The sequence below is a fragment of the Lagenorhynchus albirostris genome, chromosome 17, assembly GCF_949774975.1.
Source record: "Lagenorhynchus albirostris chromosome 17, mLagAlb1.1, whole genome shotgun sequence".
NCBI classification, from domain to species: domain Eukaryota; kingdom Metazoa; phylum Chordata; class Mammalia; order Artiodactyla; family Delphinidae; genus Lagenorhynchus; species Lagenorhynchus albirostris.
In genome coordinates this window covers 36,764,051-36,790,808 of record NC_083111.1, presented here as the reverse complement: position 1 = coordinate 36,790,808, position 26,758 = coordinate 36,764,051, and the positions used below count along the sequence as shown (strand labels likewise).

The following is a 26,758-nucleotide window of genomic DNA, read 5'->3' as shown; positions in this document are numbered from 1 at the left end:
TATGCACTTAGCTTCTGTTTGTCAATTGGAAGTTTTTCCTCTAAAAATCTAATTCAGCATAGTACAGAACAAGTTGTAGAAAAAAACCCAACTTGCACTGCTTCTCCTTTCATTAAGACAGATCATGCTGAGCCCCACACAGCTGGAGCCCCATGTTTAAGACCATCACATTGTACTTTCAGCAAACCTCTCAGCCACTGTTCTCATAATGAAATGCTTTCATAGGAATGAAGGGAGAAAAAAGCCTAGAAAAGAAGGAGACATGACAATACTTTGATTTTAAGTTGGAAAAAAAGCCATGACCTGTGTTTGAGCTACCCCTTTAAAAAGAATGACATACATTTATGACACCAGAAGAAAGAGCTTTGCCAAGGACTTCCAAACCATTTTAAAAAGAGGTATTTGTATTCTTTAAATGAATCCAAACTTATTTAACAACTGAATCTTTATGTTTTAACAAGGTTTGGTTTTTAAATAGGGTCCTGCATTTCCAAGACTTCCACCATTGGAAAACTAATTTGTATGGCCACTATTTTTATTATCAAGCATTTTAATCTCAATTCACACATCAATTAATGAAATTAGAAAGGAGGAAAGTTGACTTGCAGCAAACTCTTAGTTTACGTTATTTGTCCCCATAAGTGGTCAATTTAAATTTAGTGAACAGTGATGTGGTGGCAGAGGGACTGGAACTCTCCAAAGTTGTTTCCTCTAGACGTGGTTCTTCTTTGTACAGAATCTCCATTTCAGAGACCTTACCCATCCTTAGGACATGAGGTTTCACCTCTGGGAGATGGCTCTCAAGATCTCAATCTGTTGTCCTGGCTTCTTAAATACTAATCTAACTGGATATTTCTACTTAGATGTCCTATTATATCTTGAAATTTAATAAACCAGTTCACCTCCTCACTTTACCTCACCAATTATCTCTCACTGTCTCTCCCTTGTCTGTTAGTGGTATAATTGTCTCAGACACTTGGGCTCAAATCCTCAGACTCCTATTTGAAACTACCCTTTTACACATCATACCCATTCAACGGTCCTGTTAATTTCACCTCAAGTCTTTCAAATCTGCCATTTTCTTTTTAGTCACTTAGTCCAGGCCCATCTTTTACTATACTTGATCCCAGTGGGCTCAGGTATACAGCCTGCCCTTTAATGTCACTGTTATAGCTGGCTTTGGTAGCTCTGACTTTGAATCTTCTTGTTTGAATCCATTTCATATTCTTGCTGTCCAATTTTCTATCTAAAGGATCTTTTTTATTATGTCACTTATCTGTTGAAAAATAATAAATGCCTGCTGTTGTCTCCAAGATCAAGTCCAAATTCCTTAGTCTGTTATTTAAGGCCATCCATAATTCAGCCCCACCCTTTCATATAATCTTATTTGTCACTATGTCCCTAAATGGAAGACTCTAACCAGGTTGGTCTACTTAACCTTTGCTCATGCCATCACCTTACCTGAATGCCCTCTCCAACTGCTCTCTGTTTACTAAAAATTTATTTTCCCATAGCAAATACTTATTAGTTTGTTAGCTGACTAACATTTATTCTGATTTTAGTGACAATACAATTTCCTTCAGTGAATGATCTCATCTCATTTTAATACTTGACTGTTAACCAAGGTTTTCTCTCCTTCCTTATCTAAGAGACCTGTGTGCAACCGTAACAAGACAAACCAGACTCTCCCTCCTGGAAAGTGGAATCTTGAGCAGAATGTCCATAGACTGGAAATTGTTGAAACTCATTTATTACAGTGGAGACAACCTGAGAGACTGGTGAGTATTTCTTGCTTACCTACATCTCTAGACTTATCTTGTCTACTGACTTCCTAAGTCTAGATCTCTAGACTGTCTGTTGATTCGTGAACACTCCCATTTCCTTCTAGAGATTTCTTTTTTATTAAAGAGGTAATTTCTGTTACTTGCACTCAAAATTCCTAATTGTCATCATTTCTAAAGGCCCCTTAAGCCCTTCCTGACACAAGTGGTCCTTCCCAGCTTGCAGTGATCATTCCTTCAGGTTAGCAACTGTAAATTTTAGTATATGCTCCATTCCTTTGGCATGTCTCAGTCAGTCACTAAGTATTTACTGAGCATTAACAATGAGCTTGGTTTTGTGCAACTGCATACTTTTAAAAATCTGTTAACTCATTTTATGAATATAGAATATTTTTACGGGTAGACTCTGGGTCCTTCAAAGTCAGAAACTCTCTCTCAAGCATAAAGGTTCCTTCTTTCGTGCTTGGCATGCACAGAAAACACATATTCTTACTGATTAACAAAAGCAGCTTCTTCCATTAAAGCTGCTTAAGAGGAATATAACTATAATATCAGGACTACTTGGTGTTAATTGAATTAGTCAATAAAAATACAATAACTGGAAACATAAAATATAGTTCTGAAGAACTCTTCATCATATCTTAACTTGCTTGCTAACTTGGTAGTTTTCATGCTAAAAATCATCAGTTAAGATGCTAATTTCTAGAAGTTGAGTGTACAATATCATCTTTTAGTGTAACACACAGCCATTTCCCTGAATCACTTTGAAACATTCCCAAGACATCAACCAGGTCATTCTCAAGAGCTGCCATTTGCATCATTCAAGCACACTGCTACCTTACATGATTGATAACCTAAAAGTCAGACAATGCAGTAGATTTATTTAACTTTAAACCCTATATACTATTTTAACTATAATTAGGGATTGGCATGGGGGGAATGAGAATTAACATTATATTTGCTTTAACAAAAATCCCAAATAACTATCAAGCAGTATAACGGAGATCCTGGTTGCTATTCTATCCAGGCAGACATGAATATTGGGGGAATAAGGAATAATGAGTCATAATCTACTGAAAACTAAGAGGGAGAAGAAAGAAAAGGAAGTACTCACCTTCTTTTCCAGTCTATCAATTAATTTCTGGAGTCTGTTTATCTGGGTCATCCACTGGTTATCTTCTTCTAATAAGCCTTGAGGGGAAAACCATGAGGGCAATATATTAAACTCTAGACAGAGCAGGAATGCTTTGGTGTCTCAGAGCTTTTCTTTTACCCTGAAGGAAGAACACAGTGTCACTGGCTAATCACCACATTTAAATATATATATATATATTTATATTTATATTTATGTATATAGATAGATTCACATGAGTTCTTTCTAAGTTATTGATTTCCATAGATCCATGTATCCCAGGGGGTTCATTTTTATGTCTATTTTTTTTATGTTGTTGCCTACACTGGCCTTTGATATTCAAAAGAACAGATCCTGCTGAGCCATTTTTACCACCACATAATGTAGCTGATTTTTCTTTTAGAAAAAGGAAAGCACCAAGAAACAATTCTAAACTTACTTCTGGGGCAGTGGCAGGAGCCAGGGAAATCATAGCCATGAATACAGCAAGGGATAAATTATTAATCAAAAAGAAGTAGAAGAGCAAGGTAGCTGGTATCTCCTTCCCTAGGGACTAACCTGAGTGGACACTATGTTCATGGCATAGGAGTGAAGAGTACAAACTCTGGAGCCCGCTGATTTTGGTCAAATTACTTAACATCTCTGGTCTCACTTTTCTTATTTTTAAATGGGCATAATAATATCACAAGCCTCACTGTGAGGATTGTGTATATATACACATATGCATACATACATATGTGTATATATACACACACAAACATACATGTACTATGTATGTAGTATTTTTATTTTTATTTTTATTTTTATTTATTTATTTATTTTGCGGTATGCGGGCCTCTCACTGCTGTGGCCTCCCCGTTGCGGAGCACAGGCTCCGGACACGCAGGCTCAGCGTCCATGGCTCATAGGCCCAGCCGCTCCGCGGCATGTGGGATCTTCCCAGACCGGGGCACGAACCCGGGTCCCCGGCATCGGCAGGCGGACTCTCAACCACTTCCACCAGGGAAGCCCCCTAGTATTTTTAATATGTCTGTGTATACACACACACATCTCTATCTAACAGCAGGATAAACATTATGTAAGTTCTGCTGCTATTATTGTTGCTGTTATATATGTTATTATGCAGAGGCAAGAAGGAGTAAGTTGTGGTGTGAGCCCCTGCACAAACATCCTGGTATCCTTGTGTATCCTTATGGCAGCTTGCTCAAAATATTTTCACAGACATTTGCTGAAGTAATAGTTTTTAATATTTCCTGATAGAAGAATGTGATTGAATTTAAGACTATAAAGCCTTGTTTTAGCTTTGAATGTTAGGAAGATAAGACCTAAATTATAAGGGGGTAGTACTTTACATTAGAATTCACATCTCCACCTGCCATCTTCAGTGAAGCTCCTCTCAAAGCCCACCAAATAAATTATGATGCAAAAAGAAGCAGTAGCATTGCCACAAAGAAGTGGCTACTAAAAATGAGTGCTTTTACAATAAAATATTATAAATATGTAAACAAAGTTTATGTTTATATTTTAATTTGCAAAGTAGTTAACATCTTTCCATTCTAGGTTGCTCCTAAAAGAATTTAAGGCAGCTATCACAACAAAGTCCCATAAAAGGATATTTTGGGCTTAATACTGTTTTCTAAATGAAAAATGGAAAGAACAATCTATGGTTTAATTTTCTTTAAACATCTTTATTGGAGTATAATTGCTTTTAAATGGTGTGTTAGTTTCTGCTGTATAACAAAGTGAATCAGCTATATATAAACATATATCCCATGTTTAATTTTTTATATTCCACATACAAGTGATAATATTTAGTATTTGTCTTTCTCTTTCTGACTTATTTCACTCCAGGTCCATCCACGTTGTTGCAAATGGCAATATTTCATTCTTTTTTATGGCTGAGTCATACTCTATTGTATACATACATATGTGTGTGTATGTGTATATATATATATATATATATATATATATCACATCTTCTTTATCCATTCATCTGTTGATGGACACTTAGTTTGCTTCCATATCTTGGCTATTGTAAATAATGCTTCTCTGAATGCTTCTAATAATGCTTCTATGAATGCTTCTATGAATATTGAATTATGGTTTTCTCAGTGTATATGCCCAGTAGTGGGATTGCTGGGTCGTATGGTAGTTCTATTTTTAGTTTGTTAAAGAACCTCCATACTGTTTTCCATAGTGGCTTTATCAATTTACATTCCCAACAGTACAAGAAGGTTCCCTCTTCTCCACACCCTCTCCAGCATTGATTGTTTGTAGATTTTTGATGATGGACATTCTGACTGGTGTGAGGTGATACCCCATTGTGGTTTTTATTTGCATTTATCCAATGATTAGTGATGTTGAGCATCCTTTCATGTGTTTGTTGGCAATCTGTATATCTTTTTTGGAGAAATGTCTATCCATCTGTTTGTCTCATCTTCAATTACTTTCGTCAGTTTTTGAAGTACAGGTCTTGTACCTCCTTAGTTAGATTTATTCCTAGGCATTTTACTCTTTTTGATGGAACCATAAAGGGAATTGTTTTCATAATTTCTATTCTGATACTATGTTTTTAGTGTATAGCAATGCAACAGATTTCTGTATATTCGTTTTGTAACCTGAAACCTTACCAAATTCATTGTTGAGTTCTGGTAGCTTTTTGGTGGTGTCTTTAGGATTTCTTATGTATAGTGTCATATCATCTTCAAATATTGACAGTTTTACTTCTTCCTTTTCAGTATGCATTCCTTTTATTTCTTTTTTTAGTCTGATTTCTGTGACTAGGACTTCCAATACTACGTTAAAGAGAAGTCGTGAGAGTGGGCATCCTTGTCTTGCTCCTGATCTTAGAGGAAATGCTTTCAGCTTCTCCCCATTGAGTATGATGTAGGTTGTAATATATGGCCTTTGTTTTGAGTATGATGTGGGTTGTCATATACGGCCTTTGTTTTGTTGAGAAATGTTCCCTCTATACCCACTTTCTGGAGAGTTTCTATCATAAATGGATGTTGAATTTTGTCAAAAACTTTTCTGCAGTTATTGAGATGATTATATGAATTTTATTCTTTAGTTTCTTAATATAATGTATGACATAGATTGTTTTGCAGATATTGAAGCATCCTTGCATCCTTGGGATAAATATATTACTTGATCATGGCTCATGATTCCTTTCATGTATTGCTCAATTTGTTTGCTAACATTTTATTGAGGATTTTTACATTTATGTTCATATTGGCCTGAAGTTTTCTTTTTGTGTGTGATATCTTTTCAGGTTTTGGTATCAGGGTGATGCTGGCCTCACAGAATGAGTTTGAAAGTGTCCCTTCCTCTGCAATTTTTTGGAATATCTTGAGAAGAATAGGTGGTAACTCTTTTCTAAATATTTGGTAGAATTCATCTGTGAGGATAACTACTCCTGGACTTTTGTTTCTTGGGGGCAGTTTTATTACTGTCTCAATTTCATTCCTGGTATTTGGTCTGTTCATATTTTCTGTTTCTTCTGAATATGTTCATTTCTTCTACATTGTCCATTTTATTGGCATATAATTGTTCATGGTAACCTCTTATGATCCTTTGTATTTCTCTGGTGTTGGTTATAACTTCTGTTTTATTTCTGATTTTAATGATTTGGGTCCTCTCTCTTTTCCTTGATGAGTCTTGGTAAAGGTTTATCAATTTTGTTTATCTTTTCAAAGAACCTGCTCTTGCTCTCATTGGTCTTTTGTTTTTGGTGTTTTGTTTTTTTTTTTTTTACTGTTTTAAGTCTCAGTTTTATTTATTTCCTCTCTGATCTTTATGATTTCTTTCCTTCTAATAAATTCAGGTTTTGTCTTTTCTTCCTTTCCTAGTCCTTTAGGTGTAAGGTAAGGTTATTTATGTGAGATTTTTCTTGTTCCCTCAGGTAAGCTTGTATTGCTATAAACTTCCTCTTAGAACTGCTGCTGCTGCATCCCATAGATTTTTGATCATTGTGTTTCCATTTTAATTTGTCTCCATTTATTTTTTGATTTCTTCTTTGATTTTTCCAGCAACCCATTGTTTTTTTATAGGCATATTCTTTAGCCTCTATGTGTTTGTGTTTATTTGCACTTTTTTTTCTTGATTTCTAGTCTCATAGCATTGTGGTTGAAAAGTTGCTTAATATTATTTCAGTCTTCCTAAATTTACTGAGACTTATTTTGTGGCCTAGCATGTGATCTATCCTGGAGAATGTTCCATGTGCCCTTGAAAAGAATGTGTAATCTGCTGCTTTTGGATGGAATGTCCCATATATACATCTGTTAAATCCATCTTGTCTAAGGTGTTGTTTAAGGTCAGTGTTTCCTTATTGATTTTCTGTTTGGATAATCTGTCCATTGATGTAAATAGGGTGTTTAAGTCATCCCTTAGTATTATTGTGTTATCATCAATTTCTCCCTTTATGTCTGTTAATATTTGCTTTACATATTTAGGTGTCCTACGTTGGGTTTATATATATTTACTTTTGTTATATCTTCTTCTGGGATTGATCCCTTGATCATTATGTAATGTCCTTTTTCTCTTTTTACAGTCTTTGTTTTGAAGCATACTTTGTCTAATATAAGTATTGCTACCCTAGGTTTTTTTGCATTTTCTTTTGCAAGGAATATCTTTTTTCCATCCCCTCATTTTCAGTCTGTCTGTGTCTTTAGATCTAAAGTGAGTCTCTTATAGGCAGCATACCTATGGATCTTGTTTTGGTTTCCAAGCAGCCATTCTATGCCTTTTGATTGGAGCACTTAGTTATTGACATTTAAAGAGATTATCAATCGGTGTGTACTTATTGCCATTTTGTCAATTGTTTTGGGATTTTTAAAGTTCTTTTTGGTTCCTTACTTCTTTTTTTTGCTCCCTTCCCTTATGATTTGATGACTTCCCTTGTGATTTGATCTTTAATGTTATGTTTGTATTCCTTTCTCTTTTTTTGTGTGTACATCTATTATAGATTTTTGGCTTGTGGTTACCATGAGTTTTATATATATATATATATATATATATATATATATATATATATATATATATACACACTGATATATTGATATATATATATATATAGGTGACTTTAAATAGTCATGGATATATATATATATATATATAAATATATATATATCCGTGACTATTAAAAGTTGTTAATCTTTTAAGTTCAAACCCATTTTAACAACTCTGCATTTTTACTCCCATGCCCGCATTTAATGTTTTTGACATCATATTTTACATTTTTGTATTTTATATCCCCTAACTATTGTGGATATAGATGATTTTACTACTTTTATCCATTAACCTTCCTACTAGCTTTATATGTGGTTGATTTATTATCTTACTACATATTTCCCTTTACTAATGAGATTTCTCCTTTCATAATTTTCATATTTCTAGTTGTGGCTTTTTCTTTTCTGCTTAGAAAAGTCCCTTTAACATTTCTTGTGAAGCTGGCTTGGTGGTGATGCTGTCTTTTAGCTTTTTCTTGTTGTAAAACTTTTGATCTCTTCTTCAAATCTGAATGAAAGCTTTGCTGTATAGAGTATTCTTGTTTACAGGTTTTCCCCTTTCATCACTTTAAATGTATCATGTCACTTTTCCTGGCCAGAAGAGTTTCTGCTGATAAGTAAGCTGATAGCCTATGGGAGTTCCCTTATATGTAATTTATTGCTTTTCCCTTACTGCTTTTAATATTGTCTCTTCATCTTTAATTTTTGCCATTTTATTATAATGCTTCTCAGTGTGTCACTTTGGGTTGAACCTGTTTGGAACTTTCAGTCATTCCTGGACCTGAATTACTGTTTCCTTTCCCAAATTAGGGAAGGTGTCAGTACTGTGTTCAACTATGTTCTCTGCCTCTTTCTCTTTCTCTCTCTCTATTGTCTTCTGGGACCCCTATAATGCAAATATTAGTACACTTGATGTAGTCCCAGTGGTCTCATAAATAGTTCTATTTCTTTTCTCTTTCTCTCTATTGTCTTCTGGGACCCCTATAATTCAAATATTAGTACACTTGATGTAGTCCCAGTGGTCTCATAAATAGTTCTATTTCTTTTTTTTCCTTTCTTCCATTCAGCTTGAGTGATTTCACTACTCTGTCTTCCAGCTTGCTGATTTGTTCCTCTGTAGTATCCAATTTATTGTTGATTCCTTCTAGTGCATTTTTAATTCCTTCTAGTGCATTTTTAATTTCAGTTTTGTATACTTCATCTCTGTTTGGTTCTTCTTTACATTTTCTATCTCTTTGTAAAAACTTTTGACATTTCTATCTCTTCGTAAAAACTTCTGACTTCTGACATTTCCCTCTGTTTTGTTTATCCAAACTCTTCTCTCAGGTTCTTTGAACATCTCTATGATAATTAACTTGAACTCTTTATCAGATACATCACTAACCTCCACTTCACTTAGTTCTTCTTCTGGAGTTTTATCTTGGTCCTTCATTTGGGACTAATTCCTCTATCACCTCATTTTGCCCAATTTGCTGTTTTTATTTCTAAGTATTTGGGAGGTTTGTTACATTTCTTGACTTTGAAGAGGTGTCCTTTTGTAGGAGATGTCCTATGTGTACCTGTGGTGCACTCCTCTATGGTCACCAGAGCTACATGCTTTAGGAGTGCCCCCTTTTTGTGTTGTGCGGGTCTTTCCATTTTGGCTGACTGACTACTGTGGCTGATCTAGTTGGTGTGGCTAGCCCCTGTCTGGTTGATTGCCAGGCCTTGCCTTGGGCAGAGGATGCCAACTACTTGTGGGCAAGGGCTGGTCATGACATGGCTGACCACAGTGTCCTGGGATTCCTGGGGCTAGTGCTGGACCAGTGGCAGGTGGATCTTTGTGCTGGGGTGGGTGGCTGTAGGGCCACAGGTGCCAGATCTAGTCTTGCCCTACTCGTGATGAGGCAAGTTCCAGACATGGCTTGCTGCAGGGTCCAGGATGTCCCAAAGCTGGTGTCAGCCTGCTCGTGAGTGGGGCTGGATCCCAGGGCAGCTGTCTGAGGGGTTCAAGGTGTCTCAGAGCTGGTGTCTCAGAGCTGAGGCCTAAAGGGTTGGAGTCAGCTTACTAATGGGCTGCAATGAGGCCTTGAGCATATCAATCCTAATTCCAGCTCACTGGTGGGCAGACTCGGGTTCCAGGGTCTCTGAATTCTGGGTCCTGAGGGTACCAGAGTTGATGTGTAGGCTTGTTGGTGGGTGGGTCTAAGTCCCAGGGGATCCTGGGGCTGGTGCCTGCTCAATGGTGGGTGAGGCTAGTCCTAGGGCTAGTGCCAGCCCATTGGTCAGTAGAACTATGTCTCAGGGTCTCTGGCTGCAGACCCCTGGTGGGGGGGTTTTCCCAGATTTGGTGTCAACCCACTGTGGATGAGGTTGGGTCCCAATGGCAGACTGTGGGGCCCTGTGATTTCTTGAGGCTAGTGCCAGTGCTTTGGTGGGTGAGGCCAGGTCCTGAGCCCTCTGGTGAGTAGGATTGGGTCCTGGAGCCACTGTAGACTCAGGGATTCTTAAGTCAACCAGCTTGCTGGTGGGTGAGCCTGTGTCCCCACCTGACTAGCTGCTTGTCTTGAGGCGTCTTAATTCTAGTGCTCACAAGCTGGTGGGCAGGGACAGGTCTCAGCACTAATTAGCTAGAAGAAGGATTCCAAAGTGGTGCCTGCCATCATTAGTGTCCTTGTGGTAGAATGAGCTCCCCAAAATAGCTGCCACCAGTGTCTGTGTCCCCAGGATGAGTTACAGTTGCTTCCTGCCTCTCCAGGAAGCTCTCCAAGATCAGCAGGTAGGTCTGACTCATTCTCTTTTCAAGTCACTACTTCTTACCTGTATCCCAGAGCATGTGAGAATTTTTGTGCACATTTTAAGAGTGGAGTCTCTATATCCTACAGCCTTCTGGCTCTCCCCAAGGTGAACCCTCCTGGCCTTCAAAGTCAAATGTCTGGGGGTTTGATTTCCTGGTGCAGAACCCCAAGCTGTAGACCCTGATGTGGGGCTTGAACCCCTTGCTCACTTGTGGAGAAGCTCTGTGATTGTAATTATCATTTCATTTGTGGGTCACCCTCTTAGGTATATGGATCTTGACCATACCACTTCTCTGCCCCTCCTACCCATCTTGTTGTGATTCCTTTTAATGTATCTAGTTGTGGAATATCTTTTCTGCTAGTCTTCTTGTCTTTCTCATCAATAGTTGCTCTGTAAATAGTTGTAATTCTGATGTGACCATGGGAGAAGGTGAGCTCAGTGTCTTCCTATTCCACCATCGTGGCCACTCCTACAGTGGTTCTAAATGAGCTTCATGATTTTTCCTGTACTTTTGATACTGACCAGGAGAAGATAATGCCCCAAGTAGTCCCTGATCCTAAGAAGCTACATGAGGAGTAGAGCTGAATCCAACCTACAAGCTGGAGCCACATCCAGCTGAGATCACTCAAATCACAGTCAAACATAGACCCATGAGAGAAAAGAACCAAATATTTCCAGTTGTAATCACTGAGATTTTGAGGTTGTTTCACTGTAAAAAATGACTAATGATCCATTACCCCTAGACAAATAGCTTTACTTTCTGGGGAGATGGAGATACTAACATCTATCTTATAAGGTGTTAGGATAAAATAAGACAGTGTTCAAGAAAGCACTTTGAAATCTTTCAAGTACAATCTGTGTAAATACAGACTATATCTATACATTGATTTTCTGAAATGGTAGATATTTAAATATTCATTTATGTTAAAATGACATGTTCAAGTGATATGTGCAGGTACATACAGATACATATATACATACATATGCATATATATTCATACTTTATAAAAATTACTCTACTTAACAACATAAATTTTCATATTTCAAAGTATTTTAAAGTAATTAATATAAATTACATGGTTAAAATATGATGACCTAATGAATATTATTGAGGTCTCAATCATATACTACATTATGCACTTCAAAAGCCACTATAATTTTAGTCCTGTTATGAAAGGAAACAATAACCTTTTTCTAAAATGAATTTAGAGTATGCTTAACCAGGCTTGGGGATCTGGGATTAGGGTGCAGACTAAAGGGCACCTCCTTTGCTTGGAGATGATGATGATTTCTATAGGTCTTAAGTCTTTCACATATTAGGTGATTGAGTCACTTTCTTCCCTACCCAACATGTCTCTGTGTACTGCCCAAGTACAACTGCTAGGATTCTGACAGAACTGATGATTAGGATCACCACCCTAGTTCTTAATATCTTAGACCTTTACCACTTTGGTTTCAGACAAACTTGTTCGGTGTAAGAAAAGCATTCCATTATTATTGTTTTAGCTGCCTTTTGGTCCTTTTTAAATAAGTCAATATGAAGATACAATTGAGTCAACTTCAAGAAAAATGACAAAGTTTCATTACCTGCACCATAGACATTAAACTGAGGGCTGTTGGGGGAGAAGATTTTGTGTCTCTGGACCCGACGACTTGATCGTTTTCCAGGCCATTGAATCGACAGGACTTCTGGTTTGGTTGGCCCTTGTCTTGAACAACAAAGACAATATTTAACCTCAGTGTCAGGGCTTCAGTCTTTTACCTCAAGGAACACATCTTCAAAGATCAGACACAAATATTTTCTAGTGTAGTGAAATGAAAATTTATGAGAACTATGGCTTGGCAACATGGTCTAGAGATACCTGGTAATGTGGCATTATAAGTGAAACTAAGGAAAAGAGGGGGGAACATGGCAGAGTAGAAGGACCTTGAGCTCACCTCCTCTCACTAAACTTAATATTTTGTAATAACCTATAAAGGAAAAGAATCTGAGAAAGAAAAAAAATATATATATATATAAAACCGAATCATTTTGCTGTACACCTGAAACCAACACAACATTGTAAATCAACTATACTTCAATAAATTATTTTTAAAGTTATTAAGCAGAAAAAAAAGAAAATACATTGGGCTTTTTTTATTCTTGTAATTTAAAAGTTTGAGTAAAAAATCATACCTTGATTTGTAATTTAAGAAAAACTAGTTTCTTTTATTGCCCAAATTATCAATGGAAAGAATGCTTATTTGTACACTTCCATAGCATTTTGTTTAGTTTGAGAACACCTATGGAGTTTGCTTTTCCTTTTATTCAGTTTTTAACTTAACTGTTTAAATCAAAGCTAAATATCCATATAGTTAAAAAGTCAAATAATTCTATAAACTTTTTTCTACAAACAGGTTCTCCCCTTCACCATATTGTGCCCTCATTCTCCTTATACAAAGGCAACACTTTTCAACAAGTGTTTATTTGTGTTTATCTATATATAACAATACTATCTCTTGGGGAGGTGTGACCAAGATGGTAAAGTAGGGAGACTCTGAGCTCACCTCCTCCCATGGGCACAACAAACTTACAACAATTTACAGAGCCACTATTGACAGCAACAATCTGAAGACTAAAAGAAAAGATTTTCCACCACTAAAGGAACCACAATGAGATGAGTGGGACAAATGGAGATGCAGTATAGTCAAGATCCACACCCCTAGGTAGGCAACCCACAAAGAGAAAGAAAACCACAATTGCAGAGATTCTTGCCAAGAAGAAAGGGGTCCAACTACCACATTGAGCTCCCAAGCCTGGGGTTCTTTACTGGAAAGATGAGCCCCCAGAACATCTGGCTTTGAAAGCCAGTGGTGCTTGCATACAGGAGACCTGGAGGGCTGTAGGCAACAGAGACTCCATTCTTAAAGGGTACAAACAAAATCTCACACAATCTGAGATCCACAGTGAAAGAGTAATTTAAAAGAATCCTGGGTCATACCCAAGCTCTCCAGCTGATCTTGGAGAGCTTCCCAGAGAGGCAGGAGGTAACTGCAACTCTCCCTAGGGACACAGAGAGTGCTAGCAACCTTTTTTAGGAACCTGCTCTACCACAAGGACACTGGTGCTGGCAAGCACCATTTTGGAATCCTCCCTCTCGCATATTAGTGCTGGGGGTTTACCTGTACTTTAGCAAATTGGCATCCATCCTGGGAACCACAAACCCAGCAGCCAGCCACAAGAGACCCAGCTCTTCCCACCATCTGCCCCAGGACCTGGTCTGTCCCAGTCCCAGGTACCTTGGACCACACAGCTATCTGCCCTGAAACCCAATGCTGCCCAACAGTGGACTGGCACCAGCCCTGGGACTCCCCAGACCATGCAGCTAGCCACACTGGGACCTGGCCCTGCCCATCAGCTACTACAAAGCTGGGCCTAGTAGCCAACTGGGCCAGAGAAAAGCCCCACCTGCCAGTACACCCATAGTAATTGGTCCCACTATAACAGAAGGGCCCATGCAGCCCACATAGTGGGTATGCCTAGAGTATATAGCTCTGGTGAACAGAGGCAAGTGTTTTGCCAGGCCCAATATGATGTCTTCTATAGAAGTCCACTTCCTCAAGATCAGGAAACATAACTGACCTACCTAATACATAGAAATAAAACAAAGAATTTGGCAAAATGAGGTGACAGAGGAATATATTCCAAACGAAGGAACAAGATAAGACACCAGAAGAAGAACTAAGCAAAGTGGAGATAAGCAAACTACCCAATAAAGAGTTCAAGCTAATAATCATAAAGAGGCTCAACAAACTCAGGAGAAGAATGAATGCACACAGTGAGGAATTTCAGTTAGATAAAAAAACTAAACACAGCTGAAGAATACAATAACTTAAATAGAAATACACGGAGGGAATCAAGAGTAGAGTAGATGATACAGGAGGAAATGGATAAGTGCCTGGAAGACAGAGTAGTGGAAATCACCAAGGCTGAACAGAAAAAAGGAAAAATAATTTTAGAAAATGAAAATAGTTTAAGAGACCTCTGGGACACCATCAAGGTAACTAACATTACTATTACAGAGGGCCCAGAAGGAAAAGAGAAACAGAGGAAGAAAACTTACTTTAAGAAATAAAGGCTAAAAACTTCCATAATCTGAGAAAAAACAACAGACATCCAAGTCTAGTAAGAATAGAGGATCCCAAACAAAATGAACTCAAAGAGATCCACACCAAGACAAACTGTAATTTAAATGGCAAAAGATTATAGATAAAAAGAGAATCTTAAAAGCAGCCAGAGAAAAGCAACTAGTTATGCACAAGGGAACTCCCATAAGACTATCAGCTGACTTTTCAGCAGAAACTTTTCAGGCCACAAGCAAGTAGTAAGATACATTTAAAGTGATGAAAGAAAAAACTTACAATCAAGAAGACTCTACCCGGCAATGCTATTATTCATACTTGAAGGAGAGATAAAGAGTTTTACAGACAAGCAAAACCTAAGAGTTCAGCATCACTAATCTAGCTTTACAACAAATGTTAAAGGGACTTTTCTAAGTGAAAAAGGAAAGACCACAACTAGAAATATGAAAATTATGAAAAGAAAATCTCATTGGTAAAGGAAAATATGCAGTAAAGGTGGTAGATCAACCACTTATACAGCTAGTAATAAGGTTATAGGACAAAAGTAGTAAAATCATTTATAACCACAATAAGTAGTTAAGAGATTTACAAAAGAAAAGGATATAAAATATGAAGTCAAAAACATTAAATGTGGCAGGGGGAGTAAAAATGCGTTGTTGTTAGAATGTGTTTCAACTTAAGAGATCAGCACGTTTAAATAATCACAGATATATATAGGTTATTATATATAAATGCCATGGGAACTGCAAACCAAAAATCTATAAAGAGATATACACACACAAAAAGAAAGGAATCCAAACATAGCATTAAAATATTCATCAAATCAAAAGGGAAAATAGCGAAAGAGCTAAGTTACTAAAAAGAACTATACAAAACCCCCAAACAATTGACAAAATGGCAATAAGTACATATCTATCAATAATTACTTTAAATGTAAATGAACTAAATCCTCTAATGAAAACACAGAGAGTGGCCTAATAGATTAAAAAAAAAAAAACAAGACCTGTATATGCTGTCTACAAGAGACTCACTTCATATCTAAAGATACAGTTGCTGAAAGTGAAGGGATGGAAAAAGTATTCCATGCAAATGGAAATGAAAAGACAGTTGGGTTAGCAGTACTTACATCAGACAAAATAGACTTTAAACAAAGATTGTAAAAAAGAGACAAAGAAGAACATTACATAATGATAAAAATCAATTAAATAAAAAGATATAGCAAATGTAAATGTATACACACCCAACATAGGAGCAATTAAATACATACAGCAAATATTAACAAACATAAAGGGAGAAATTGACAGTAATACAATAATACTAGGGAACTTGTAAGAGCTGGTTCTTTGAAAAGATAAACAAAATTGATAAACCTTAATCCAGACTCATCAAGGAAAAAAGGAGGGCCCAAATCAATAAAACCAATAAAATCAGAAGAAAAAAAAAGGGGGGAAGATACAACTAACATCACTGAAATACAAAGGACCATTAAGAGATTACTAGAACAAATACTTGCCAACAAATTGGGAAACCTAAAAGAAATGGACAAATTCCTAGAAACATACAATCTCCCAAGTATGAATCAGGAAAAAATAGAAAATATAAACAGACAAATTACCAGTAATAAAATTAAATCAGCAATCAAAAAAACTAAAAACCTCCCAAATAACAAAAGTCTAGGACCACATGGCTTCACAGGTGAATTCTAGCAAACACTTAAAGAAGAATCAACACCAATCCTTCTCAAACTATTCTAAAGATTGCAGAGGAAGTTAAGCTTCTGAACTCATTCTATGAAGCCAGCATCACCATGATACCAAAACCAGCCAAAGACACCTTGAAAAAAGAAAATTACAGGCCAATATCACTGATGAACATAGATGCAAAAATCCTTCACAATGTATTAGCAAACTAAATTCAACAAAAGACTCATACACCATGATCAAGTGGTATTTATCCCAGGTATGTAAGGATGATTCAATATCAAAACAATCTATGTGATACACTACATTAAGAAATTGAAGAATAAAATTCATATAATCATCTCATAGATGCAGAAAAGTCTTTTAACAAAATTCAACAACGATTTATGATAAAAACTCTCCAGAAAGTGGATATAAAGGGAATATTCCTCAACAAAGTAAGGCCATATATGACAACCCACAGCTAACATCATACTTAATGGTGAAAAGCTGAGAGTATTTCCTCTAAGATCAAGAGCAAGATAAGGATGCCCACTCACAACTTCTATTCAATATAGTATTGGAAATCGTAGCCAAAGCAATCAGACAAAAAGGGAATCCAAATTGTAAAGAAAAAAGGAAAACTTTCACTGAAGATGACATGATACTATATATAGAAAATCCTAAAGATGCCACCAGAAAACCTACTAGAACTAATAAATGAACTTAGTAAATTTGCAGGATAAAAAAAATACTATACAGAAATCTATACACTAACAATGTTTCTATATACTAACAACAAACTATCAGAAAGTGAAATTTAGAAAACAAGCCCATTTATTACAATTGTATCAAAAAGATTAAAATTTCTAGGAATATATCTAACCAAAGAGGTAAAAGTACTACAGTCAGAAAAATGTACAATATTGATGAACTGAAGATAACACAAATGAAAAGATATACTGTGCTCAATGATTGGAAGAATTAATATTGTTACAATGACCATACTACCCAAGGAAATATAAAGACAGTGCAATCTCTATCAAAATAAAAATGGTATTTTTCTCAGAGCTAAAATAAATAATTCTAAAATTTGTATTTAAACACAAAAGACCCTGAATAACCTAAACGATCTTGAGAAAGAAGAACAAAGTTGGAGGTGTCATGCTCTCTGAATTCAAAATGTACTACAAAGCTATGGTAATCAAAACAATATTGTACTGGCACAAAAACAGACAGCTAGATCATGGAGCAGAATAGAGACGTAGAAATAAACTCACCCTTACATGATTAATTAACCTAGGATAAAGGAGACAAGAATATACAATGGCAGAAAAGACAGCTTCTTCAATAAATGTTGGGAAAACAGCTACATGCAAAAGAATCAAACTGGACTACTTTATAACACCATATACCAAAAAGAAAAATAAAGAAAAATCAAAATTGTTTAAGGACTTAAATGCAAGACCCAAAACTATAAAACTCCTAGAAGAAAACATAGGCAGTAAGTTCTTTGACATCATTCTTAGCAATATTTTTCATACCTGTATCCTCAGCAAGAGAAACAAAATGAAAAATAAATGAATGGGACTGCATCAAACTAAATAACTTGTGCAGTGAAGGGAACTATCAACAAAATGAAAATGCAGCCTACTGAATGGGAGAAGATATTTGAAAATGATATAACTAATAAGGGGTTAATATCCAAAATACACAACTAACTCGTACAACTCCTCAACATCAGAAAAACAAACAAGTCAATAAAAATGCGTGGAGGACCTGAACAGACATTTTTTGAAAGAAGACATAGCAATGGCCAGCAGACATATGAAAAGATGCTCAACATCACTAATCATCAGGGAAATGAAAATCAAAATCACAATGAGATATCACCTCCCACCCTTCAAAATGGCTGTTATCAAAAGGGCAACAATAAACAACTGTTAGTAATGTTGTAGAGAAAAGGGGGGCCTCGTGCACTGCTGGTGGGAATGCAAATTGGTACAGACACTATGGAACATATTATAGATGCTCCTCAAAAAATTAAAAATAGAACTACATATGATCTATCAATTCCACATCTGAATGTTTTTCCAAAGGAAAAAAAACTATAATTTGAAAAGTTGAAAAGAGGTACTTCCCTGGTGGCACAGTGGTTAAGAATCTGCCTGCCAATGCAGGGGACGTGGGTTTGAGCCCTGGTCCGGGAAGATCCCACAAGCCATGGAGCAACTAAGCCCATGAACCACAACTACTGAGCCTGCTCTCCAGAGCCTGTGAGCCATAACTACTGAGCCCATGAGCCACAACTACTGAAATCTGCATGCCTGGATCCCATGCTCCACAACAAGAGAAGCCCCTGCAATGAGAAGCCCGTGCACAACAATGAAGAGTAGCCCCCGCTCACCTCAATGAAGACACAATATAGCCAAAAATAAAATATAAATAAATTAATTAACTTTAAAAAATGTTGACAAGATATACACACCCCTGTGTTCATTGCAGTATTTTTTTTTTACAATAGCCATGATATGGAAGCAACCTAAGTGTCCCTCAGTAGATGAATGGATATGTGTGTGTGTGTGTGTCTGTGTGTGTCTATTTACATATATGACATATGTATATATATACATACATATGTATATATATTTGTGTTTATATATATATATTCACACACACACACACAATGGAATATTCCTCAGTCATCAAAAAAGAATTATGCTAAGTGAAGTATGTCAGAGAAAGATAGACCATATGATTTCACTTATATATGCAATCTCAAAAACAAAATGAACAATCATAACAAAATAGAATCAGACTCTGTTACTGAGAACAAACTGGTGGTTGCCAGAGGGGAGGGGAGATGGGAAGAGTGAAATAGGTGAGGGAGATTAAGAAGTACTAATTTCCAGTTACAAAATAAATGAGTCACAGGGATGAAATGTACAGCATGGGGAATATATTCAATAATATTGTAATAACAATATGGTGACAGATGGTAACTAGACTTATTGTGGTGAACTTTTTGCTATCTCTTTCTTTTTCAGTTTTAGGCTTTAGGTATCAAATTCCCTATATGAAAAGCTCAGGCCAAAGATATATACATGGAAATGTAAGGAACTTCCAGGAAGGCTGTTTAAAAGGAAGAATTGAGCTGAGAGGCTGCCTATTCTTTCCTTATACTTCTTTCCTGGTTGGAATATGAACATGGTATCTGGAATTCCAACAACCAGCTTTGGCATGAGGTAAACTTGCAAATGTAAGTCATGTACGAAGATGTGAAAAAGAGAGGAAATCTATGATAAATCTGTAGAGCTGCCATACTTGCCTTAGACTGCCCACCACCAGGCTCTTTAGCAGGAAATAATAAGCTCTTATGTGATTAAGCCACTTTTCGCCCTCTGTTATATGCAACCCCCCACACCCAAAATAAGATTCCTTTAGCCTCTCTCCTATTTTGGATTCTCCCTCCCCACCCCACCTCTGCCTTTATCTTTCTTTTTTTTTAAAACTGGATTTCATTTTTCTCTTAGTTTATTCCTTTGTTTTGGAGAGAAAATGCCTCCAATTGCTTCAGAAGAAATGGAATACCATGAGAGGCAAAATTCTTGAGACACTGCATGTATAAAAATACTTTAATTTTTCCTCCAGCATTATTAGTGGTTTTATGGAGTAAAGAATTTTAGGTTGCAAATCTTTTCCATTCAAATTTTGAAGTTGCTTGATTGAATTTTAGCTTCCAGTCTCATTATTGAAAAATATAGTGTTTTCTTTATCATTTGGGTTTTTCTCTCTGGGAGTTTTTAGACACTTCTCTTCATCTCCAGTATTCTGAAATTTCATAATGGCATGACTTGGCATGTGACTTTTATTATTCGTTATAATGGCTCTTAGTCTGTTCTATCAACCTGGAAACTCATGTCCTTGTTCTGAAAATTATTTCTTTGATAATGTCTCTCCTGTGTTCTATTTCTAGAAAATGTCATCACACTTTTATCTCCAAATATTCCTCATAGGTTTTCATTTCTACAATCAGAATTTCCAAGAACTGTTTTCTGTGCTTTCAATATTCTTTTTTTAAAATAACATCCTGCCCTTAATTCATAAATGCAATATCTTCTCTGATTTTTGAGGGTATTGATGATTTACTTTCTGAAGTTTTCTGCTCCCTGGATATTTCTGTTTCAAGTTTTGTTTCTTGTGTTTGACTTGTTCTCTTGGTTGTCCCTGCTTATCTCAGAGGAAGGAACCACAGGAATGATTGGAATCTATATGTGTATGTTGGGGACTGCCAACTTGCAGCCTCCATTGTAGGGTGGCCTGGCTTGGCCTGTTCATTGGAGGACACTGACTCCCAGTACTTTTAAGTATTTTCTCTAAGACTGATGAGATCGCTAAAAGAAGGAGGTCCCAACTGGAGGGAATAAGCCCAACTGCCAGTGCTCTGGGAACACAGGATTCTGAGGGGGTTTCAAATCTCACTGTTCAGTATGGAGACTTTCAGTTAATGCCTCATTTTTTAGAACTGTGCTCTGACACCCAGTTGTGCCAGTGTAAATCTGTTCACCTACTCCAAAGAGTATACCTCTAGGCTTCCTCAAGGGCTGGGGAGAGGCAGTCAATATAAAGCTTTGGGTGGAGCTTTCAACAATATGTCAACCTCACTTTCATCCCCACTATCAGTTGCACATGGTGAAGCTAATTCTTGAGGCTTTCTGAGGTTTTGTGATACCAGTTGGATTGCATCTTGGCTTCTTACACCAGCTGCTTATGTTTCAGCTTTCTCAGATCTTCTAAATCAGTTACCGCTAGATTCACCTTCTTTTCATGTTCCAAGCTTCTATATCATTTTTCTTCTATCCTTCTTATCTTTGTGGGTTTATGACTCCTTTTTATCCAGACACTCTTAATGCCATTTTTGAAGGGTTTAGGGAGGGAGCAAAACTAATATTCTATGTTTACTCTCCAATCTAACTACACTTCCCTCTAGATTTTCCTATGGCATATTAAAAAAAAATCAACTTTCTAGTAACTTCTCCTCTCTCCCAAATCTTTACTACATAGGAGGAAGTGATTTAGAGCATTCCTTCTTTATGTTCAAGATAAGGGAATTTAAGTTGTCTGAACTTTATAATCACCTATATGTGAAATTAAAGCCTTCCCTTACTTCTGTAATAAACAACCATGAAAAGGAGAAAAATAACTTCCAAGCCAGAAGGAATTAGTTGTTTTTCTGAATAAAGAAGAACTTTGGAAAATAGAACAAACTTGCAGATTTCATTATAAAAAAGAAATTCACATATAATTAAACTGTGTTCCTAGAAACCTAGTTTGTTTGAGGAAGAATGGTTTATATAAGAAGACAAGGGTCCTCTAGAGGAAAACTTTAGTATAAACTAATGATAATTCTTGTCGTCTATTGGGTACTTTCAAACGACATGGGATTAAAGTGGCTTCCATTTAGCCAGCTGGCCAGGACAGATATAAAGAGTGTTGTAGAACGCCCTCTGAAAAATCTCACTTCTGTGGCATTCCAGCTGCATGCATCTCTTCTTTCTGAATTGCCATTTTCACATGAATACACACAGACATTTTGCTCAACACAGCATGTCTAACTCATTACTGCAGGATGAATGATACTGTGTGATTCCTCCTTGGAGTTGATAGCTAGAATAGATGACTTCTCAATTTTTTCTATATTTCAGCAAGTCATTGTATCCTTAGGTTTCACAAGTGTTAAGCCCCAAAGTAATATTGATGCTGAGAGGTAGCAAATTATTACAAATGTGGAATTTTTAAAGATATCTGTGGGTTGCAACTTTTGACTGCACAGAGCCTCATGGAATCTTCCTTTATGGTATAAAAACACTAATGAATTTTTGGATATACTTATTTGACCTCTCCTCTCTGAGCTTCTTCTCTTCTCCCCCAAATCTTTACTACATACTACTATGAGACTATTTCCCTTAAACTCCATTTTTACTATATTTCTCCTTTCTTTACAACCACCAATGATAATCTCTGATCATATGAAGTCTAAATGCATCTGTTTAGCTTTGAAGACCTATCCTGACCCTAGATTCCAGGTAAGTTGGTCTTTCCACTGTCCCAGGTCCATATCCACTGCTCTTCTATATGGCTCGCTTTACCTGGAATCCCCTTTGATTTATTCAGCTTTATATATTTAACATGTAGCTGTGCCAGGTATAGGGAAACAAGAAAAAGTCCCTGCCATCTAGAAACTCAAAGTCTAATGGGGGAGATAATTAAGGAACTGAGATCGTAAGTAGATATAAGTAGAGGGTACTAACAGGAGTAGTGGAGTGGGAGGTAGGTATAAAATTCTGTTTTGTGAGCAGTGAAAGCTTCCTAGAGAAAGTTCTGTCCAAACAGAGACCAAACAAAGTAGGAGGATGAGTTAGCCAGATGAGAGAAGATGGGTAATATAGCGTAGATGAGGACAACCCTCCCTTCAGGGAGATATCATTCTGCCATTAAATCTACCCAAAAGATCCAATTCAGGTCTTATCTCCCTATGAGGCTCCTTCACTTGTTTCTTATTTGATATCATAGGAAAAAGGACAGCCATCTTTCTTCTCTTTGTCTTTTTTCCAATGATGAGGCCCCTGGGGCTCTCTTCACTTTGGTTTCTGGTGGCTAGCTGATAGGAAGATGGAGCCTTGGGAACAGAGATAGAGTCCCTGTATGCTTGGGCCTAATTTGCATGCTTCAGTCAGAGTAATCAGAGACTTCACATTGGATATTATGGACACAAACATGCTTCAGTCAGAGTAACCAGAGACTTCACATTGGATATTATGGACACAAACATGCTTCAGTCAGAGTAACCAGAGACTTCATGTTGGATATTATGGACACAAACCCATAGTGGAACTTTGTTTTCTATTTGCTTGTTTGTGTATTTTTTTCTAGAAACCTCCCTGGGAAGAGTATCGTGGATTTGTGGTGAGATTTGGGCATCTCTGGGTGCCTTAGCCAAATTCTATTCAATAACACTCTCCCAAACTGATATTAGATCTGTAATATTTTCCATTCTTCTAAGCTGTTTTTGAGCTAGAAACCTAGAAATAAAAGATTCATTAATTCTCTAGTGTCTTCTAATTTCCTTAAACTCTTATGCTCCTTCTCATTAAACACAGCTGCAGTGCAGCTGTTGGCAGCAGTCGCAGGAGTTCAAGGCTAGCCTGTGGCCTAACACAAGGAATAGTTGTTCATTATGCATTCACTCTATGGTGGTGAATGTAGAATGCAAATTTGTACAAGGTGACTATAGAAAATAAAAACCAAAGTGCAGGTGAAGAAAGGGAACAGAATCCTTTTTCAAGCCTCTTCTCAGGTGGCAAAAGATTGAGTCTAAAAATGGACAATCCATTTTACCTCAAGAAAACCTGAACAAAAGACAAGAAATCAGGCCTCATTTTCTCATCAGGAACATGAAATCAATTTCATTGTGCTTCAAGACATTCAGTTATCCTCTGTTCAAACCTGAGGAGATGGGTTGTTGCTTCTCTAAAGCTAATTGTTACACTTTGCCATTTGATATGGAATCACCCAATACAGTGAAGAAAATACTAAGTTTATAAGTGAAATGCCATGCAGATCCATTGGAGAGTGCATATCAATGTTCATCAGCTGCACAAGCTCATTAGATCTGAGATTACAGGCTTTTTTGTTAGAATTTGGTGGTGCTCACTCATTTTGACATTATAAACATAAAATTGAAAATTCCACTGTTTTTCTGATACGTCCTAATAATTATGTACCCATTAATTTGTCTTAAAAAATTGGCCTACTGAGCAGTCTCTTATCAGCCTGTTCAAAAAACTTACTGTGTGGTTCTCTATAACTTAAAATGCAGAAGTTAGATAAGCCATTGCACATGCAAAAATTTGTTGCATAAGCAAGAGTTTTGCCAAGCTCTTCTCTGGCTTGCAAGGTAAAAATTATAACTCAAGAAATTACCAACTGTTGTTTGGAATTATTCTGATGTCTGCTTTACACATTTCTAATTCAAGTTTATCTTTAGCATTAGTACCATTATTTATACAACTACTATATTATCACTACTTATCTTCTCAATTAGTGGCATTGAATTTTGAAAGTCTCCCATCATTCACTTTTCTTTATTTCCTTAAATAATTAGACTTATTGAATTCTCAAGTCTCCTGCTATATCTAGATTCACTGAGCCTATAAGATTTTTCTCCATCATTTCCGTAATTTTCAAGTATACTCATTAAGAAGATTAGCTCAAATGTCATCAGGAAACTCCATGAAACTGTCTTTCATGTCTATCTATACTAAATCTTTTACTCTTCTGAAATCTCTTGGCAATATATTTCCCCTTCTCTGTGGTATTTATCACTTGTAACTTGCATTATAGTTTTAGTGTTCATATTTTATTTATGTAATAGACTTTAGCCTCCTTAAGAATTGGAACTTTGTAAAATGTATCTTTACATTATCACAGCAAATTGTAAAGTCTTCTCCATCTATTAAATTCTCAATTAAAATTTGTTGAATAAATGATGGATAGTAAAAGAAAAAGGAGAATGGTCTTTTCTAGAGGAAAATATAAGGCTAGTATCCATTGGAGGTCCCTGCCATTCCATTTAAATCTATTCATTCTCATTTTTAGTTTTTACTAGTTTAAGTATGATGCCCTTCAACTGGTCTTTCATAAACATGGAGTCACTAAAGACACATCATATGAAAGCATTTAACTTGCCTTTCTTGACGAGTTTGCTCCTCAGTAATTTCCATGGCACATTCCAGAGAGTTCTGGAGAGACTGCAGTTGATTCAAGGTCTCTTTCAATAAAAATCGAGTTACAAATTGTTTCAAATTGGAAGCCTCTTGGTAATCCTAAGGATGACAAAACAAATGCAATTAGAAATATGGTAGGAAAAAATAACCAGGAGTGTTTTTTTCCCCATGTACCCATCAATCTCAGATTAATCCCTGAGAAAAATAGACAAAGAGGAGAGAAAACATGTTGGGTCCTGGAGGTTGGGGCAGAATTCTATCTACCCACCAGAAGTTGAATAAGAAAGCTGCAGAAATGACTTGAATATCTCATATCCCATTGCACCTGCTTCAAGATTAGAAAAAATGACAAAAACCAGTCAAATTATGGAATAGACATATGTAGAAAAGGAAGAAAATTACCTGGAGAAAAGTTTGGATGGTGACTAATTCTGGGTGTTTTTTTTCTCTTACCAACTAAATGTACTCAAATGTTGACAATTGGCTTAATTCTCTCTTGATGTATTTATTATGCTTGATCTGTATTACATTGAAGCCAAAGGAACTTGTGTGTTGTTATTTCAAAATTCAGAAAATGTTAGGCTTGGAATACTTAAACACTTTACTAAATCTGCTTATGTCCCTCCTTCAGGAAATTTACCCGAAGCTCAGCTGCATCTAACTTCTAGTACAACACCTCAGCCACAAAAGCACCTTCACTCAAACAACCCCAAGTCTACACAGAGATCATCAGAAACATAATCACTATACCTGCCAAACTTAGTCTAGGTATACAGGTGGATTGTGGATGGTGCTACTTGTTGCTATTGTCTTCTTCTTTTTTATTTTATAAATTTATTTATTTAATTTATTTATTTTTGGCTGCGTTGGGTCTTTTTTGCTGCACACGGGCCTTCTCTAGTTGTGGCGAGCGGGGTCTACTCTTCGTTGTGGTGCGTGAGCTTCTCATTGTGGTGACTTCTCTTATTGTGGAGCGTGGGCTTCAGTAGTTGTGGCACATGGGCTCAGCAGTTGTGGCTTGCAGGCTCTAGAGCGCAGGCTCAGTAGTTGTGGCGCATGGTCTTAATTGTTCCGCGGCATGTGGGATCTTCCCAGACCAGGGCTCGAACCCATGTCCCCTGCATTGGCAGGCAGATTCTTAACCACTAAGCCACCAGAGAAGCCCGCTCTTGCCTTCTAAAGTCGTAGAGAGAACCAAGGCAGAAAATAAAATCAGGTTGGCATGGAATGAAACGGTGACAGAACCACTTTTTCAGGTCATGGGACCAGCCAGCTAAACCTGATTTCCTAGAGTCTCAGGTGGGAACAATAGATAAAAGTTCAGCCAAGGAAAGGATTTATTTGGCTCCATTCCTAAACAACATGATTATCTCATGATTGAAAATACAAAACTGAAAGGAATGATGGTGACAAGATAATGCTAGGAAATACAGCATGCTGGGGAATCTTGGGGCATGGTTGCAAATCCAAGCAA

General features: G+C 36.8%; 1 protein-coding gene across 1 annotated transcript in view; it reads right to left on the bottom strand.

The window, feature by feature from the left end:
- Positions 1-26,758, bottom strand: part of NECAB1 (N-terminal EF-hand calcium binding protein 1) — a 183,620-nt gene that overhangs the window by 50,026 nt on the left and 106,836 nt on the right. The window contains exons 5-7 of the mRNA XM_060127738.1: positions 25,247-25,383; positions 12,285-12,406; positions 2,896-2,972 (exon numbers count right to left, since the gene is read on the bottom strand). Of these exons, the coding sequence (XP_059983721.1) occupies positions 2,896-2,972; positions 12,285-12,406; positions 25,247-25,383 (336 nt within the window). The remainder of the gene's footprint in view (positions 1-2,895; positions 2,973-12,284; positions 12,407-25,246; positions 25,384-26,758) is intronic.